The sequence below is a fragment of the Pseudochaenichthys georgianus genome, chromosome 1 (genome assembly GCF_902827115.2).
Source record: "Pseudochaenichthys georgianus chromosome 1, fPseGeo1.2, whole genome shotgun sequence".
In the NCBI taxonomy this organism is placed as follows: Eukaryota; Metazoa; Chordata; class Actinopteri; order Perciformes; family Channichthyidae; genus Pseudochaenichthys; species Pseudochaenichthys georgianus.
This window is the reverse complement of record NC_047503.1, coordinates 5,212,345-5,229,469: the sequence shown is the minus strand read 5'-3', so window position 1 is coordinate 5,229,469 and position 17,125 is coordinate 5,212,345. Positions and strand designations below refer to the sequence as shown.

The 17,125-nt window shown below is 44.1% G+C and overlaps 1 protein-coding gene across 1 annotated transcript in view; it reads left to right on the top strand.

Moving 5' to 3' along the window:
- Positions 1 to 17,125, top strand: part of LOC117465000 (nicotinate-nucleotide pyrophosphorylase [carboxylating]-like) — a 21,587-nt gene extending 4,462 nt beyond the window's left edge. The window contains exons 2-5 of the mRNA XM_034108205.2: positions 9,093 to 9,346; positions 9,936 to 10,246; positions 16,373 to 16,504; positions 16,619 to 17,125. Coding sequence (XP_033964096.2) covers positions 9,093 to 9,346; positions 9,936 to 10,246; positions 16,373 to 16,504; positions 16,619 to 16,822 — 901 coding nt within the window. The 3' untranslated portion in view covers positions 16,823 to 17,125. The remainder of the gene's footprint in view (positions 1 to 9,092; positions 9,347 to 9,935; positions 10,247 to 16,372; positions 16,505 to 16,618) is intronic.

Genomic DNA, 17,125 nt, shown 5'->3' with positions numbered 1-17,125 from the left:
GACCAGACCCGGGCGACAGAAGCTGGCTTTGGGGACGTGGAACGTCACCTCTCTGGGGGGGAAGGAGCCGGAGCTTGTGCGGGAGGTGGAGCGTTACCAGTTGGATCTGGTTGGGCTCACCTCTACGCACAGCGTTGGCTCTGGAACCTTACTTCTGGATAGGGGTTGGACTCTATTCTTCTCCGGAGTTGCTCAAGGTGTGAGGCGCCGGGCGGGTGTGGGGATACTCACAAGTCCCCGGTTAGGTGCTTCGTTGTTGGAGTTTACCCCAGTGGACGAGAGGGTCGCCTCCCTACGCCTGCGGGTTATGGGGGGGGAAACTCTGACTGTTGTGTGTGCTTATGCACCCAACAGCAGTTCAGAGTACACGGCCTTCTTGGAGACCCTGGAAAGAGTCCTGTATGGGGCTCCTGAAGGGGACTCTTTAATCTTGCTGGGAGACTTCAACGCACATGTGGGCAATGATGGAGACACTTGGAGGGGCGTGATTGGAAGGAACGGCCCCCCTGATCTGAACCGGAGTGGTGGTTTGTTACTGGACTTCTGTGCTAGTCATGGATTGGCCATAACAAACACCATGTTCGAACATAAGGATGCTCATAAGTGTACGTGGTACCAGAGCACCCTAGGCAGAAGGTCCATGATCGATTTCGTTATCGTATCATCGGACCTGAGGCCGTATGTTTTGGACACTCGGGTAAAGAGAGGGGCGGAGTTGTCAACTGATCACCATCTGGTGGTGAGTTGGGTCGAGTGGCGGGGGAAGCCTCTGGATAGACCTGGTAAGCCCAAACGTGTAGTTCGGGTGAACTGGGAACGTCTGGAGGACCAAGTTCAGGAGGCCTTCAACTCACACCTCCGGCGGAGCTTTTCGGGCATTCCTGCGGAGGTTGGGGACATTGAACTAGAGTGGTCGGTGTTCAAAGCCTCTATTGCCGAAGCCGCGGCGGGGAGCTGTGGTCTCAAGGTCCTAGGTGCCTCAAGGGGCGGTAACCCTCGAACCTCCTGGTGGACACCGGTGGTCAGGGAAGCCGTCCGACTGAAGAAGGAGGCCTTCAGGGATTTGTTATCCCGGGGGACTCCCGAGGCAGTTGCAAGGTACCGACAGACCCGAAGGGCAGCAGCCTCATCCATGGCCGAGGCAAAGCAGCGGGTGTGGGAGAAGTTCGGAGAAGACATGGAGAAGGACTTTCGGGCGGCACCAGAGTTGTTCTGGAAAACTGTCCGACACCTCAGGAGAGGGAAGCAGGGAACCATCCAAGCTGTGTACAGTAAGGATGGGACGTTGTTGACCTTAACTGATGGAGTGTTAGGGCGTTGGAAGGAACACTTTGAGGAACTCCTGAACCCGACAACTCCGCCCTCTATGTTAGAGGCAGAGCTGGAGTATGACGGGGGATCAACACCAATCTCCCGGGGGGAGGTCACTGAGGTCGTCAAACAACTCCACAGTGGCAAAGCCCTGGGGGTGGATGAGATCCGCCCAGAAATGCTGAAGGCTCTGGGTGTTGAGGGACTGTCATGGTTGACACGTCTCATCAACGTTGCGTGGAAGTCGGAAACAGTACCGAAGGAGTGGCAGACCGGGGTGGTGGTTCCCCTTTTTAAAAAGGGGGATCAGAGGGTGTGTGCCAATTACAGAGGCATCACACTACTCAGCCTCCCCGGGAAAGTTTACTCTAAGGTACTCGAAAGGAGGGTCAGGCCGATTGTCGAACCTCAGATTAAGGAGGAACAATGTGGATTCCGTCCTGGTCGTGGAACGACGGATCAGCTTTTTACTCTCGCAAGGATCCTGGAGGGGGCCTGGGAGTACGCTTATCCGGTCTACATGTGTTTTGTAGACTTGGAGAAGGCATATGACCGAGTTCCCAGGGAGTTACTGTGGGAGGTGCTGCGGGAGTATGGGGTGAGGGGCCATCCAATCTCTGTACTCCCAAAGCGAGAGCTGTGTCCGGGTCCTCGGCAGTAAGTCGGACCCATTTCGGGTGAGGGTTGGCCTCCGCCAGGGCTGCGCTTTGTCACCAATCCTGTTTGTAATATACATGGATCGGATTTCGAGGCGTAGTCATGGGGGAGGGGGTCTGCAGTTCGGTGGACTAACCCCCTAAACGCACCAGGAGCGTCTGCGCCGCATTACGTTGCGGCTGCGCCACGCTGCGACCTCCTCCTGCGACCTAACACACCAGGCGCGTTTCAAAACGTTGCAGAAGCGGAGCGTCGTGTGTGCAGCCTCGCAGTTCTTAATTAACTTTAAAACATTAATATGTAGTTGTTACCTTCCACTCCACAAACTGCAGCGACTAAAAACCAGGCCTTGTCCTTTCTGATGTTGTCCTTGTAAAAAGCATTGGTTACATCGTATAACATGGTGTGTTTCTCCACTTCCATTATGAACACCTCGTCGTCCATTGTGCGTATCGTAGTGGAGGTGTTGTGATGAAGGAGGGGGGTCTGCTAAATTAGTATATATGCGGGATGGGCCTGGCCCGGATGCTCACCTTTCCACTTCCTGCGAGGGGGGGGCTGCCTGCCCGACCTTACCTTACGGCTGCGCCGCGGCAAAAATAGGATTCATCCTAATTTTAGAGAAGCGCTGCGCCGAGCCGCTTCTGGGACGCGTCTGAGCCGTAACGCGGCACGTGTGGTGGAATAGCACCCATTGACTAGAGTGGCCGCGATCCTTACGACCACCACGGCGCGGCCGTAACGCGGCGCAGACGCTCCTGGTGCGTTTAGGGGGTAAGGATTGCACCACTGCTTTTTGAAGATGATGTGGTTCTAATGGCTTCATCGGTCTGCGACCTTCAGCACTCACTGGATCGGTTCGCAACCGAGTGTGAAGCGGCTGGGATGAGGATCAGCACCTCCAAATCTGAGGCCATGGTTCTCAGCAGGAAACCGATGGACTGTCCACTCCAATTAGGGAATGAGTCCTTACCCCAAGTGAAGGAGTTCAAGTATCTCGGGGTCTTGTTCTCGAGTGAGGGAACAATGGAGCGTGAGATGGGCCGGAGAATCGGAGCAGCAGGAGCGGTACTGCAGTCGCTTTACCGCACCGTTGTGACGAAAAGGGAGCTGAGCCAGAAGGCAAAGCTCTCTGTCTACTGGGCCATTTTCGTTCCTACCCTCACCTATGGTCATGAAGGATGGGTCATGACCGAAAGAACGAGATCGCGGATACAATCGGCCGAGATGGGTTTTCTCCGCAGGGTGGCTGGTGTCTCCCGTAGGGATAAGGTGAGAAGTTCGGTCATCAGGGAGGGACTCGGAATTGAGCCGCTCCTCCCTCGCGTCGAAAGGAGCCAGTTGAGGTGGTTCGGGCACCTAGTTAGGATGCCACCTGGGCGCCTCCCTAGGGAGGTGTTCCAGGCACGTCCAGCTGGGAAGAGACCAAGGGGTAGACCTAGGACCAGGTGGAGCGATTATATCTTTTCGCTGGCCTGGGAGCGCCTTGGGATCCCCCAGTCAGAGCTGGTTGATGTCGCCAGGAAAAATAAAGTTCTCTGCTGGAACTGCTACCCCTGCGACCCGACCACGGATAAGCGGGAGAAGATGGATGGATGGATGGATCATCCGCATAACAATGAAAGTTTACAGAATGATTCCTTATAATATTGCCTAACCGAAGCATATATAATGTGAACAAAATAGGTCCGAGCACTGAGCTCTGTGGCACTCCATGGCTAACTTTGGTTTGCGTGGAAGATTCATCGTTGACACGTACAAACTGAAAGCGTTCAGATAGATAGGACATAAACCAGCCTAAAGCAGTTCCCTTTATGCCAACTAAGTGCTCTAATCTTTGCAATAGGATATCATGGTCGATAGTATCAAATGCAGCACTGAGATCGAGCAAGACAAGAATAGAGACAAGTCCCTTGTCTGAGGCTATTAGAATGTCATTTGTGACTTTAACCAGAGCTGTCTCTGTGCTATGATGTGTTCTAAAGCCAGACTGAAAATGTTCAAATAAATCATTGTTTTTTAAGTAATCACACAGCTGTTTTGAGACCGCTTTCTCAAGAATTTTTGAGAGGAACGGAAGATTAGAAATAGGTCTATAGTTGGCTAAAACCTCTGGATCGAGGTTGTGCTTTTTAAGAAGCGGATTTATCACTGCTACTTTGAATGATTGTGGAACATAGCCTGATAATAAAGACATATTCATAATATTTAATAAAGAAGTGCTAATTAATGGAAAAACTTCCTTCAACAGCTTAGTTGGAATTGGGTCTAACATGCACGTTGATGGTTTAGAAGAGAGAATCATTGAATTTAATTGTTCAAGGTTAATGGCTGAAAAGCATTCTAGTTTAATATCGTGTAATATTAGAACTTACGTTTCCGGGAGCTGTTAATAACACTATAGGCCTACTGGTTAAAGGCAAGAGGTCATTAATTTTGTTTCTAAGAGTAACAATTATATTGTTAAAAAAGCACATAAAATCATTGCTACTGAGTGCTATGGGAATAGAAGGCTCAATCGAGCTCTGGCTCTCTGTCAGCCTGGCTACAGTGCTGAAAAGAAATCTTGCATTATTCTTATTCTCATCTATTAATGAAGAGTAGTAGGCTGCTCTCGCTTTACGCAGTGCTTTCTTATATTCATTGAGAGTAATATGCCAAATTATACGAGATTCTTCAAGTTTAGTGGAACGCCATATCCTTTCAAGTTGTCTCGACTTTTGCTTTATTTTGCGGGTTTCAGCATTATGCCATGGAGCTAATCTATGTTGTTTTATTTTCTTCTTTTTCAAAGGAGCAACAGAGTCTAATTTTATTCGCAGCGCATCTGTAGCACTATCAACAACATGATCAATTTGGGGTGGTGTACATTTTGTATAAGTTTCCTCCCTTACATGCAGACATGCTATCGAGTTAAGTATTGGTGGAATCTCTTCCTTAAATTTGGCTATAGCACTAACAGATAGGTTTCTGCTGCAGGAGCTTTTGACTAATGCTTTGTAGTCTAGTAACAGTATTTCAAAAGTTACTAAGAAATGGTCGAATAAAGCAGGATTATGCGGTTCGACTAATAGTTGCTCAATTTCAATACCATAAGTCAGAACAAGGTCGAGAGTGTGATTATAGCAGTGGGTTGGTTTATTTACACTCTGACAGAAACCAACAGAATCTAATATAGAGTTAAATGCAAAAGTAAGGCTATTTTTATCATCGTCAACATGAATATTAAAGTCACCTACGATAATTACTTTATCTGTTTTAAATACCAAAGTTGATAAAAACTCAGAGAATTCTGATAAGAATTCTGAATAAGGACCTGGTGCACGATACACTGTAACAAATAAGATTGGCTGCAAAGTTTTCCAGGTCGGATGTGTAAGACTAAAAACTTTCAAAGGAGGTATAATTTAATTTTGGTTTAGTATTGATAAGTAAACTTGAGTCAAAGATTGCTGCAACTCCACCTACACTTAGGCCTACCTTTGATGATCAAATCACTTAAACACAAAGTCCATCCTCCTGTCCTTTTGGATGAAGTACTTGATGCAGCTGATCCTTTGCCACTCCAGTTTATCATTGTAACTCAATCTTGAAAATGACTCGGTTAATAATTTTGCAAACGATGTCATCACTGAAGTGAGACATCATGAACGAACTTATGCTAATCATAAATCTATCGATCATAAATCTATCGATTCGATTTATGATTAGAAAATAATAAAAGTAGGGCAGACATGTGGATATTATCCGGCTGAACAAAACGTGCATTTATCTCACAGATTCGTTTTCCACAGACCTTATTTCTAGCTATTCTCAAGGATACTGGTTTCCAAGCCAATATTTCAAGGATGCTACGTCATTGAGTGCCGCAGAAGGACTGTTCCAATCTCCAGCATACTTGGAATTCCACCGAGGCCGCGTCCTTGGTTTGGGGGAAATTTCTAGGCTGCACCAGGGGCGGCGCAAGGGGGGAGCTAGGGGGTGCTGAAGCACCCCCCAGGATTGTCAAAGCACCCCCTAAGCACCCCCAAGAAATATGTTTTTTTTTTTTTTTAATTAATTATTATTATTAAATGAAATTAGAAAAATGATTGATTACATCAATGCAAATGTGAAACAAACAAATGTTTGACCAAAAACATAAAGCCAACACAGGTGATATGAATAGGCCAATGGCTAAATTACTTTGTGACACTTGACTGAGTTACTTCCTGTTAGCTAGAGCGCCAAATTATTTGCTAACAGCAAAGTGAAAAATTTATCGTTTTTTTGTCCTTAAATGTTTTGTGTGCGTGCGCGAGCGAGCGAGAGAGAGAGCTCGCACACCGGTGGGTATCTACCGGAGATCGTTGTGGTTAGCATCTGGTGCTAGCTAACCAAGCTAACGGATATAAGTAACTTTTTCAACATCAAGGTGGAGGGAGAACTCTCTCCTGTCAGACTGTGTGTCTGACACCTCAGCTCAGGTGAAGTAAAGGGCTCTCACGTGTTTAGATAGTTTACTTTAGTCTAGTTATCTCAGTGGGTCTCAAACGGTTTGTTTTAAAAGGGGAGTGATTTGTAAAATATCTATAAAGAAATAGAAAATCTGTTTACAGTTCTGTTTCATATGGGTGTTGAGAGATGAATCCATAGATCTCTTCATTTTGCTCTCAAAGTGCACCAGATTGATGCTTTTAACTTTAATATTTAAAAAACAAATCTTCCCTGGGGAGCATGCCCCCGGACCCCACTAGAGGAGGTGAGGACCCTCCTAGAGGAGGTGAGATTCACTACCCACTTGTAAAAATAGCACTTTACCCCTGCTTACACCTATATGCCGTGAGCTGATTATCGAGCCTTCATTGTAACAGTCGCGGGTGCACTGTGTGTGCGTGTGGGGAGTGTTGCAGTAGAAAATGCAACTGTACCGCTGGTGCTAGAGAAGAAAAAAAAAATCCTTTAAAAAATATCATTTTTTGTAAATCCTTAATGTTTGAGCACCCTCTATGAAACGTCAAGCTACCCCACAGCACCCCAGAGAAAATCTCTGGCGCCGCCACTGGGCTGCACATGGGTAGACTTCGTGTCCTTAAAATCCCCACAATGCTTTGCGCACGGACCAATTTCAAAAACCCTTGCGGAGAATGGCTGAACCGACGCAGCACACATTTAAATGTAAGTATGTAGTGGCGTAGAACATGTGTTGGTAAATATGTTACTTTGTTACATTTGCTTGTTATCACCAAAAATGTGAAAGTAAAGCAAGTTCATAATTAGATAGACATCATGAGGTATTTATTTTCGGTAGGCCTACAGTTTATGTTGAAACCGTTCGAGAGAGTGGCACACTTGTTAGCCTGTTCCATTCTTCTTCGTTTTTCGAAGCCTTGGCTTGGAAGCATACTTGCTTTGTTTCTGAAGGAAGTGACTTGGAAGAACGCGACTACCAAGCCAGCATCCTCGCGATTGAGAAACACCCAGTGTTCGTGTGTCTGTGGCCGTTTCTCAATGAAAATCTTCCACGGGATTGGTGGAACCCGTTAACTAACCACTGAGCTATACGATGGCCCCTCGTTTGGTGTTGTAATGACGGTGGACAGGTATAAATCACAAGTTTAATTACAAATATAAAATATATAGCCTACCACTATCACAAAGACTGCCACGCTATGATTTCATTTAGTATTTAATTCAGAGGCCTGTGGTCAAATAGGAAACAATATCACATGATTAGACAATTGTATTACTAGGCACTGACGGAAGGAGATGATCATTAACTGTTGTCTATCTTTGCTCTAAAATCTCTGGTGCTCACTGGAGTTTACTGGGGACGGTGAAGGCCATAACATCATTTTGATATTGATCAAACCATTTAATGAGCCATTTTAGCATGCATCTAGATTTGTTATGTCTCCCACTTCACGTAGGTTTTCTAGGGTTCCTATTATGCATTTGAGGGTTATATAGGTTTTCTATGCATGTAAATGGTCAGCAAAGGCTAACATCCTAAAGTGAGAGTTTATCTCCCACACACTCCCCCCCCCCAGCCTGACACGCCTCCATTGGACTCCTGTGTTTAATTCCATAACATAGTGACATCACTATTTAACACTCACACTTCTGGCTAGCGGTCCAACAAATTGTACGTGATAGGCTAAAGGCACGAACACACCAGGTCGATTATCGGCGTCGGTGGGCATCAGGCCGACGATGAGCGTCGACACACCCTACTCAGATTGGTGTGTCCCGCACCGTCGTGTCTTTTAAGCCATGCCGACGCCTTTTCGGCCTAAAACCCAGCAGGGCAGTCGGCCAAAGGCCATCGGCCAAAGAAATCACTTTGATTGGCTGTTCAGCTAGCGAATCAGTGCATGAGAAGCGAAACGGAAGTGAGGGACCCAAACAAACTATTAAGAAGGCAAATCTGAGATTTAATTTAACTCCAGCTCTCGACACAGGAGCTTCTCGTTGTAGAGTGAAAATGGAACGCACACGCTATTTGTTGTTTGTTTATATCACGCAGTCTGTTCTTCTTCTCTCGGTTATCACGCAGTCTGTCTTCCGGTTGTTGCCTCTTTTGAATGAGGAATACACACTACCGCCGTCTTCTGGTATTGCCACTCACGCATGCGCAGTTCGTACGTGCTTCTTGGCCGTCAGCTGAAGTCTTTGCGGTGTGTCCCAGTGCGACTGTTGGCCAAGACGCAGAGACGTGAGGCGACGCAACAGTCGGGGGTCCGTCTGTGTCAGTTCTTTGTTGTCAGATTGTTGTGTCCGGGCCTTAAGGGGCAGGACATTTCCGACAAATCGGTTGACCAATTACAAAGAAGCTGCCGAGCTAACCAATCAGAGCAGACTGGGCTCTGGTTTCAGACAGAGGGTGAACAGAGGTGCTGCAGCACAGGCAGTATGAGAACAATAAAGAGCTTTTTAAACAACAACAAAATAGGAATTTGGTGGGTGGGGTGCTTAGAAACTGATATGTTGAATGTACTCTCGATGTGTAGATGTTTGTTCTCTTTTTGTTGCTTTTGTCAGTAATTGTGAGACAAGAAAGCACGTTGAGAGTTGTTTCACTTCATTATCGGGGTTCAGTTTTCGGTCACCAAGTTTCGTTATTAGTAAATAGTTATTTTCCACAGAATGACCATGCCCTCACACAAAGCAGCACACTGCATCCCGCCTCACGCCCTGACCCGGCTGGCACGAGAATGGCTGGCAGAGGACACACCGAACTTTGACCCAGCGGGTGCTTGTGTGGGGTCACAGGAGGTGGAGGCCAGGCTGCTGTGTAAGACCCCGCACAGCATCCTGGCAGGGAGCCCCTTCTTCACAGCAGTGTTCACAGAGGTCGGCTGCACCGTGGACTGGGTGTACCAGGAGGGAGAGGAGATTGGTAGGCATTACACAGTGTCTTCCAAAGCACCAATATATTAGAATAGATGTAATTACAAGTCCCTTGCAAAGTCTCCAATAACAAAAGACGCACCAGTAACGGCTCACTACAGACCGTCCCGCCCCTAAGCTTATCACGGAAACAAAAAGTAGGGCCTCTCTTATATCTTATTTATACACCACTGTATTTATATTATGTATTTCAATGTGCACACTTTTACTTCTTAATTGTAGAAAAAATATTTTATATTATAGAATTTGTCTTTCTTTTATTGTATATTTTATTTTAGTATAGTTATTTCATTTAATGTTTTTCTGGCACATCTCAATTCCTATGTAAGTTTTTATATGTATATGTTTTCTTTCTTTCTTTAATTCTAAAATAGGGCAACCGTCCCAAAAACACTTCCACCCGGATAGATAAAGAGTTCTATTTTTGATTTTGATAAAAATCCTATGAAGTTACGGATTGCATTTTAAAGGCCTTTTTAAGAAGGAGCATTGCAAATAGTCTGTGTTGCATCGGTTTAAGCAGCAAACTCTCTAAAACAATATGCACTGTCAATCCTCCATGACTCTACCCCATGCAGGCCCAGGTGCCATCACGCTGACTGCCATTGTGAAAGGCCCAGCCAGGTGCCTGCTCTTGGGGGAGCGGTCTGCTCTGAACTGCCTGGCCCGGGCCTCTGGGATCGCCACACGCTGCTCTCAGCTCCAGGCAGCAGCAGCAGAGAGAGGCTGGCATGGAGAAGTGGCTGGGACACGCAAGACCACCCCGGGCTTCCGTCTGGTGGAAAAGTACGCCATGCTGGTTGGCAGTGTGTCCATGCACAGACAGGACCTGAGTGGAATGGTGATGCTGAAGGACAACCACGTGTGGGCATCAGGAAGTATCACACAGGTGGGCAGCTGCACCACAGATCCAGTTATCACTCTGAGACTGTATGTTCCTACAGATCATTACAAAATATCCACCATCAAATATTAAGCTATTGAAGAAAAAGCTAAATTTCCTTGCAATGGTATCACTTAAGGCCAGTGGTGGAAGAAGTACTCAGAGATTTTATTTAAGTAAAAGTAGCTATACTACAGTATAAAAATACTCTGTTACAAGTAACTGTTAATCAAATGTACAAAAGTATTGGCATCAAAATATACTTAAAGATGTTCTTATACATTCCAACACTTGCTTGAGGCAACGCAAAATCAGGCCAGGGTTAACTGGTGGGGGACAACCTTCCCCACTTAGTTCCCCACAAAGCTACTCAGACCAGAAATCTTTCAACTCAGACTTCATTTTGACAAATCTATAATGTTTCATTGTCCCATCTTGCACGGTTATCACACTGACAAAATCTGACCACAGACAGATATACCGTAAATACACAAAGAACCGAAGACACAAACACCTCCTCGGTGGTAGTTCCCTCTACAGCAGGTGTCTCCAGGAACACATTTTGACTAGATGACACGCACAGACATACTCACAAGCTAGCAACAATCCCTATGTAGCTGATGTGGCTGACATTTTTTATTTGTGTATATATATAAATACCATTCATTATGTATGTAGTTGAATTGATGTAGTTACAGTTCCTAACTTTTTGAAGAGGCCCTAATATGCTTTTTGGGGGTTTTCCCTTTCCTGTGGTGCAGGGGCGGATCTAGAAAAATATTCATGGGGTGGCAAGAGGGTGGCAGGAGAATTTGAGGGGTGGCATCCCCTGGCAGAAGTATATGCTGATGTAATCACGGTCATATAAATCAATGTTAACTTGGAAAGCCACAATATTGATATTTTAACTCAATAACATTAGGTGACATTATTGTGGCACATCAGTAAAGCCATAACTATATAAGGTGGCAGACGTAATTTAATGAATTTTAACTGAATGAGTTGGTTTCACTCTTAGGCCAGCAGGGGTACCAAATCGCAGACTGCTGCAATAAGTACATTAATTAACCGTCTCATCGATGTGTGTCTATATGAATATGATAATATTAACAATCATATTATTCCTATCAGCTGTCAATCCCTTTTATGATTCACATATTCAGTGTTATTATTAAATAAACTATATTTCTTGGAGGAGTTAATGATGAATGTTCCTCAAGATGCTTGCTCACCCTCCTTCAAATTTGAAAGACAAGTAATTACTATCATAAATCAAAAGAATCAAAAGAACAGTTCAGCGCCCCACAACTTCATTGCAAACAGTTACAACCTTGACTTTACATCAGAAAGAACAAACATTAAAGAAGTGACTAACTGCCTCAGTTAGGGTTAAAAAACGTGTATTCAGCTAAAACATATACATCGCTGCAGCTATTATCCAGTGGAAAGTCCTTACCTACTGGCCTAGTTAAATCAAAGTGGTTACTTTCTTTTGGCTGCAGTGAAGTTTTACACACCGTCTTATTTGACTTTCTCAGGACTTAAAACTGTTTTTTGGGGGCAGACCCCCACAAAGAAGGAAAATATTATACACACGTAAGGTCATCATCTTAACAGTTTATTATGCTCATCGACTCATCCGTGAGCAGAGCATCAAGTTGGCATGCCTATTACAGCTGAATGTGGCGTTTACCATCTTGATCAGCAAAACGCATCACAAACGATTTAAAGCTATGGTGCGTTTTGATTCAATGCTGAGTACAGCCAAACTTGACAGGCTCTTCTCTGTCATTGTAGACCGCAAACAGTGGCGGCTCCAGAGTATTTGTGTTGGGTAATCTATAGGGCTAACCCATACAGTGGTGGGGCTCAAGTCAGTATTTGCAATGTAATTACATTCACGCTCCCCTTGACAGTGAAACGCCACGTGTGAAGTTTAGATTATTTCCCTGTCTCAATCCAAATTGAACTGTATGAAATAAAAAGGCACGTTTGTCTTGTAGTAAATAAAAAGGGCGACCTGTAGCCAATCCTGCAATTTCCCCACATGCTGAAAACCCAATCCCTTCAGGGGGGTCTGGGGGGATTGTCGCCCAGGAGATTTTTTGAAATACTAACATAAAATACACATTCTGGTACTCTCTTGAGAAGAAAAATAAATAAATCTATTACTACACGACATATTTAAAAAAATGAATGCCATTTTAGTTTTTTGTTACTTTGTTCTGAAAGCTGAACCTGCTGCTCCTCACAGAGAGAAGAGGGAAGAGGCTGTGTGAATTACTTTACATTGTGGATAAGGGTAGATAGCCCCCATTGTTCTGTGTGTCAAAATGAAAGACAGCCCACACACCTATCAATCATCAAACCGTGGGGTCTTATTTCATTACGTGTTGATTTCTATCAACACGTAATGTTGTATCGATGTATATAGAGATGTACTACCGCAAAAGTATTCTCCGTCGGGACTTCCTGCAACAACACCACGCTGTTATCTTGATTGTGATTGGTCAGAAGGTCGTCTTCTATTGAGAAGACGATCACTACGTGACAAAAGTTTTCAAAACCGTTTCTAGTCTTCGGTATTTCCAGACAAGTGGCTACTGAAATCAATCTTACTAACTGCTGTCAGTGCAATTTACTCCGCGTGAGTTGGCGGACTTTATTTTGCTTACTTTAACATCATTGTTCATGGTGGGGCTTAGGTGGGACTAAGGTGGGGCTAAGGTGGGGCTAAGCCATTTCTTGGTATGGCTGTAGCCTACCCCAGCCATACCCTGACCCTGACCGCAAATACCTCATTCCTTCCATCTACTTGGATCCAAAATGCTTCTCGTTTTGCGCTGTCCCCCCGTTCAAAGGAAATCGCCGCCAATCATATTTCCAAGATCGTGCCAGGGGGGGGAGTGGTTACAAGGCTCGCGTCTTGTGCTGCATTCACTTGCACTCGGACATTAGAGATTTTCTCTCATAAATGTCCGATGAGCCACAACTTTTCTTTCAAAACAAAGCTGCCAACTGGGGTGGCAGCTGGGGTGGCAAGGCATTTTTCTGAGGTGGCAGCTGCCACCCCGTGCCACCCCGTAAAACCGCCACTGCTGTAGTGTTATACTGTATACTGTTATACTGTAGGTTTGTGTGCAATGCAAATGGTCTGCAAAGGCTAAAATCCCTGAGTTTCTCTCCCACACACTGTTGTTTTTGTTTAAAGGAACAATACTGTTGTAAGACTTTCAATAATGTACTAAAAAACACAAGGTGAAAAGGGCACAGCCTTCCTCTTTGCAGTGTGTTTCTGTTTAATTGCTGTCTTGTGGGTAATGTGTTGCAATCAGGTCATCTTTTGTTTTAGGACGTTTGGTTTCTGTAAATGTTAAAAGTGAAAAGGGGACCTAATGCAGCTATATTTTTGTAAAATCAAAGTTTCTGTTTAGAGAAAAACATGTTTAAATACCCATCTGCGCTTGTTTATCTTAACTCTAAATATGGAAAGTTGTTTTGCCATGTGCAAATTCTCATCGCACATACAAAATAATTGAAAAGATGAACTTGTTCTAGTAAACAAAGTCAACATGTGATATTACAGAGCGTCAGTACTGGCGCTACAGGAAAATAAAAAATTAATTAAGAGCAGTGAGTAAACCTTTCAGAGTCGGAGCACACCCAATATCATTCTCCAAAGTATATTATTGTCTTTATTAGGACCAATAGTATTTCAATAGCCTGCACACTTAATAATCGTACCATTTGAAATAACTAATAATCTTAATTTGATCATAGGATCTCCTTGTGGTTTTCTTGAATTTAAAAGCGTATCTATTATTTGTTGGACAAACCATCCAGGACGTACAATGGTAGGGTATATTCGAAGGAAATATATCTGCATTTTTCTTGTTCTGAATAGTTGATTTAACTTATTGTATGTTGCTTTAGATAGAAATGTAATCAGTGTTTTGAGGGTAACTTTGACACATGTATTCCAATACAATTACCAGTGACATGTAAAACAAATGATTAGTAACCTAATCTGAGTCTCACATAATGTAACCTGATTACTTCCTGAAACTTTTGGATTACCTCAATATCAAATGTAAAGCTTAACAAGCTGTTTTTAACTTCAGTCTATGATGAAAGATAACAGAACAATGTAACCTTAGAAAATAACAAATAAAGACCTTTTTAAACATTATAGCATTTAAAAAATATATATTTGAGAAAAAAAAGTTCAAGTACGAAATCCATAAAGACATTGCAGGCAATAGGTCTACCTATAATATAACAATCTTTATTTTATATGTATTGTAACATTGTAATCCTTCTAGTGAGCCCCACTGTTTTTTAAATGTACCAGTAATCTGATTACGCCTCCTTTGAATGTAATTGTAAAGGGAATACTCTCTCAGCCTGAATCTAATGTAAGGTTATCTTGGATAAAGTGTCAACCACACGTAGAACTGTAAAATGTCCCAAAATGCAATGGCTATTGCGAAATTGTAACAAGAATAAGAGGAAATGTGTCCATTTATGGCTTCCTGCATGAGGCCCAATGACACCGGTGACACGAGTCGTGAAGTCGGGTATGCTCACAAGCAGTAGCGTAGGCAGAAATGCACTTTAGGGTGAGCCTGTAAAAAATAGGGTGGGCCAGATTTTTCTTCTGCGCATCAGAAGCTAACAACAATCCCCGCCGGTACCGGTGGCAGATTACTTTTAGAATACTTTTGGAATACTTTCTTTTTCCATAACAGATGGGTATGTTTTGGTGAACAGGAGACACGTATTTTACTGTTTTAATGGCTTATAAAGAGCACAAACACAACATCTTGGTGTCACAGCTCTCTCATCTGCACCCCACATAAAAAACATCACCCGGACTGCATTCTTTGTACTGTCTTAAAACCTTTCCTTGGAATATGTTATGAATTGTAAGGTGTCCTTGGGTGCTTTGAAAGGCGCCCCTAAATAGAATGGATTATCATTATTATTTATTATTATTATCTGAAACGATGTAATAACTTTTAAAACTTTTTCCAGTCACTTGCCCCATGCATTCAGCAGCATCAGGCCATTCACTTTGATTTTATCCCGTTATAAATGTCATCATTTCGACAATAAAGAAATGCAACATAAACCGTATCTTACACATTTTATCTAACCATCTCCGTTTCTAACTTTCAATATATTTTGAAAGAAATCTCTCTCATCTGCGTGCGGGGGCGGGGCCTCACAGACACGCTGCATCTCTCTCTCGCTCACAGACACGCTGCAGCGCAGTGCAGTGTGCACACAGTTCTGCCGGTAATGAATATTGCATTTTGTGAGGAAACTTTTCCACCAATAACTCCAATAAGTAATCCAAAATGTATTCACTTCAGGTTTACGAAAGTAACTGTAATCAGATTACTCGTTTTTCAAATGTAACGCCAGCTGAATACACTTGATTTTTGTATTCTGATTACGTAACGCCGTTACATGTATTCCGTCACAACCCAACCCTGTGTATATCTCTCCGGGCTGTCCACCAGCAGATGAAAAACACCCACCTCTCCGCCTCTTCCAAGGGACGAGGGAACCGTGCGGCAGAGTTTCCGTTACATTTTTTTTTCTTCTGACAGCCCAGCAGCAGGAGACGTGGGGAGAGGGAGACGTGGGGAGAGGGAAGCGGGGCTATTTCATTGTTATCAGAAAATGATCGTATAGATCGCTGCTAGATGAGGGCAGTGGGAGCTCTTCTTGGAGTCTGGCTTTTTTTTTAAAAACCAAAGTTCATCAGTGAACTTTGAGCCATCATTTATTTTGCAGGCAGCTTTCTGCCTCTCTCACGTTATTATGGCGCGCGCCGGAACCAACAATCAGTTTTTACCGTAAATGAGTTCGGTTCAGAGGACAAAGCACATACAACATTAATTAAACTCGATATTTGTTCACCTAAATTTCACTTTGAATGCTTGGATATTCTCAATGGGTGAATACATTTTTTATAATAATAATAATAATAAAAAAATAATAATAATTAAAATGACTCAGTGTGGGCCAATGAGTAAACTGGGTGGGCCTGGGCCCACCCTGGCCCTATGGTGGCTACGCCGCTGCTCACAAGACGTTCAACACAACAGATGTGTGTGTGTGCAGGCTGTGAGAGAGGCCCGCTCAGTGTGTGGCTTCAGCTCTAAGGTGGAGGTGGAGTGCCAATCGGCAGACGAGGGCCGAGAGGCGGCCGCAGCAGGAGCAGACATCGTGATGCTGGACAACTTTCAACCTCAGGTGAAGAATACTAAACTCACACAAGCCTTTGTCACTTTGAATTTTCATTGCCTGGTTTCCACTCACTCTGCCACTTAATTCCACCCCCCTTCTCCTCCCTCCTTCTCCTCATAGGAGCTCCATGTTGCAGCTCATGTTCTGAAGGAGGAGTTCCCAGCCCTGCTGATCGAGGCGAGTGGAGGAGTGACTCCAGAGAACTTAGCTGTGTATTTCTCCCCACATGTGGACATCATTTCTCTGGGCTGCATAACACAGGGCTGCCCAGTTGTGGATTTTTCTCTCAAGGTTCAAAAGCCTGCTACACCCCAAGCCTTCTAGAAAGATAAACACAACAAGTGTGATGTACAAACAGTCCCACGATGATTCAATTAGAAAATGTGAGCGGAAACTTTTTTAACATGTTCATTTATTTCCTTTCACACCTGCAATATCAGTGGTTTACTGTTGGTGAAACTTTAGAAGTAGCTCACATCCTATTTGCTCACTGTGTCCTCAGTCATTTGATAAGCATCAAAGCTTCTTTTGCAGCACGATGACTGGGTTTTGTCAAACTTGAAAAGCTAAAAAATGGAAATATGCATTCCGATAAAGGAGCACGTTTGTTTTATTGATGAGCAGAGA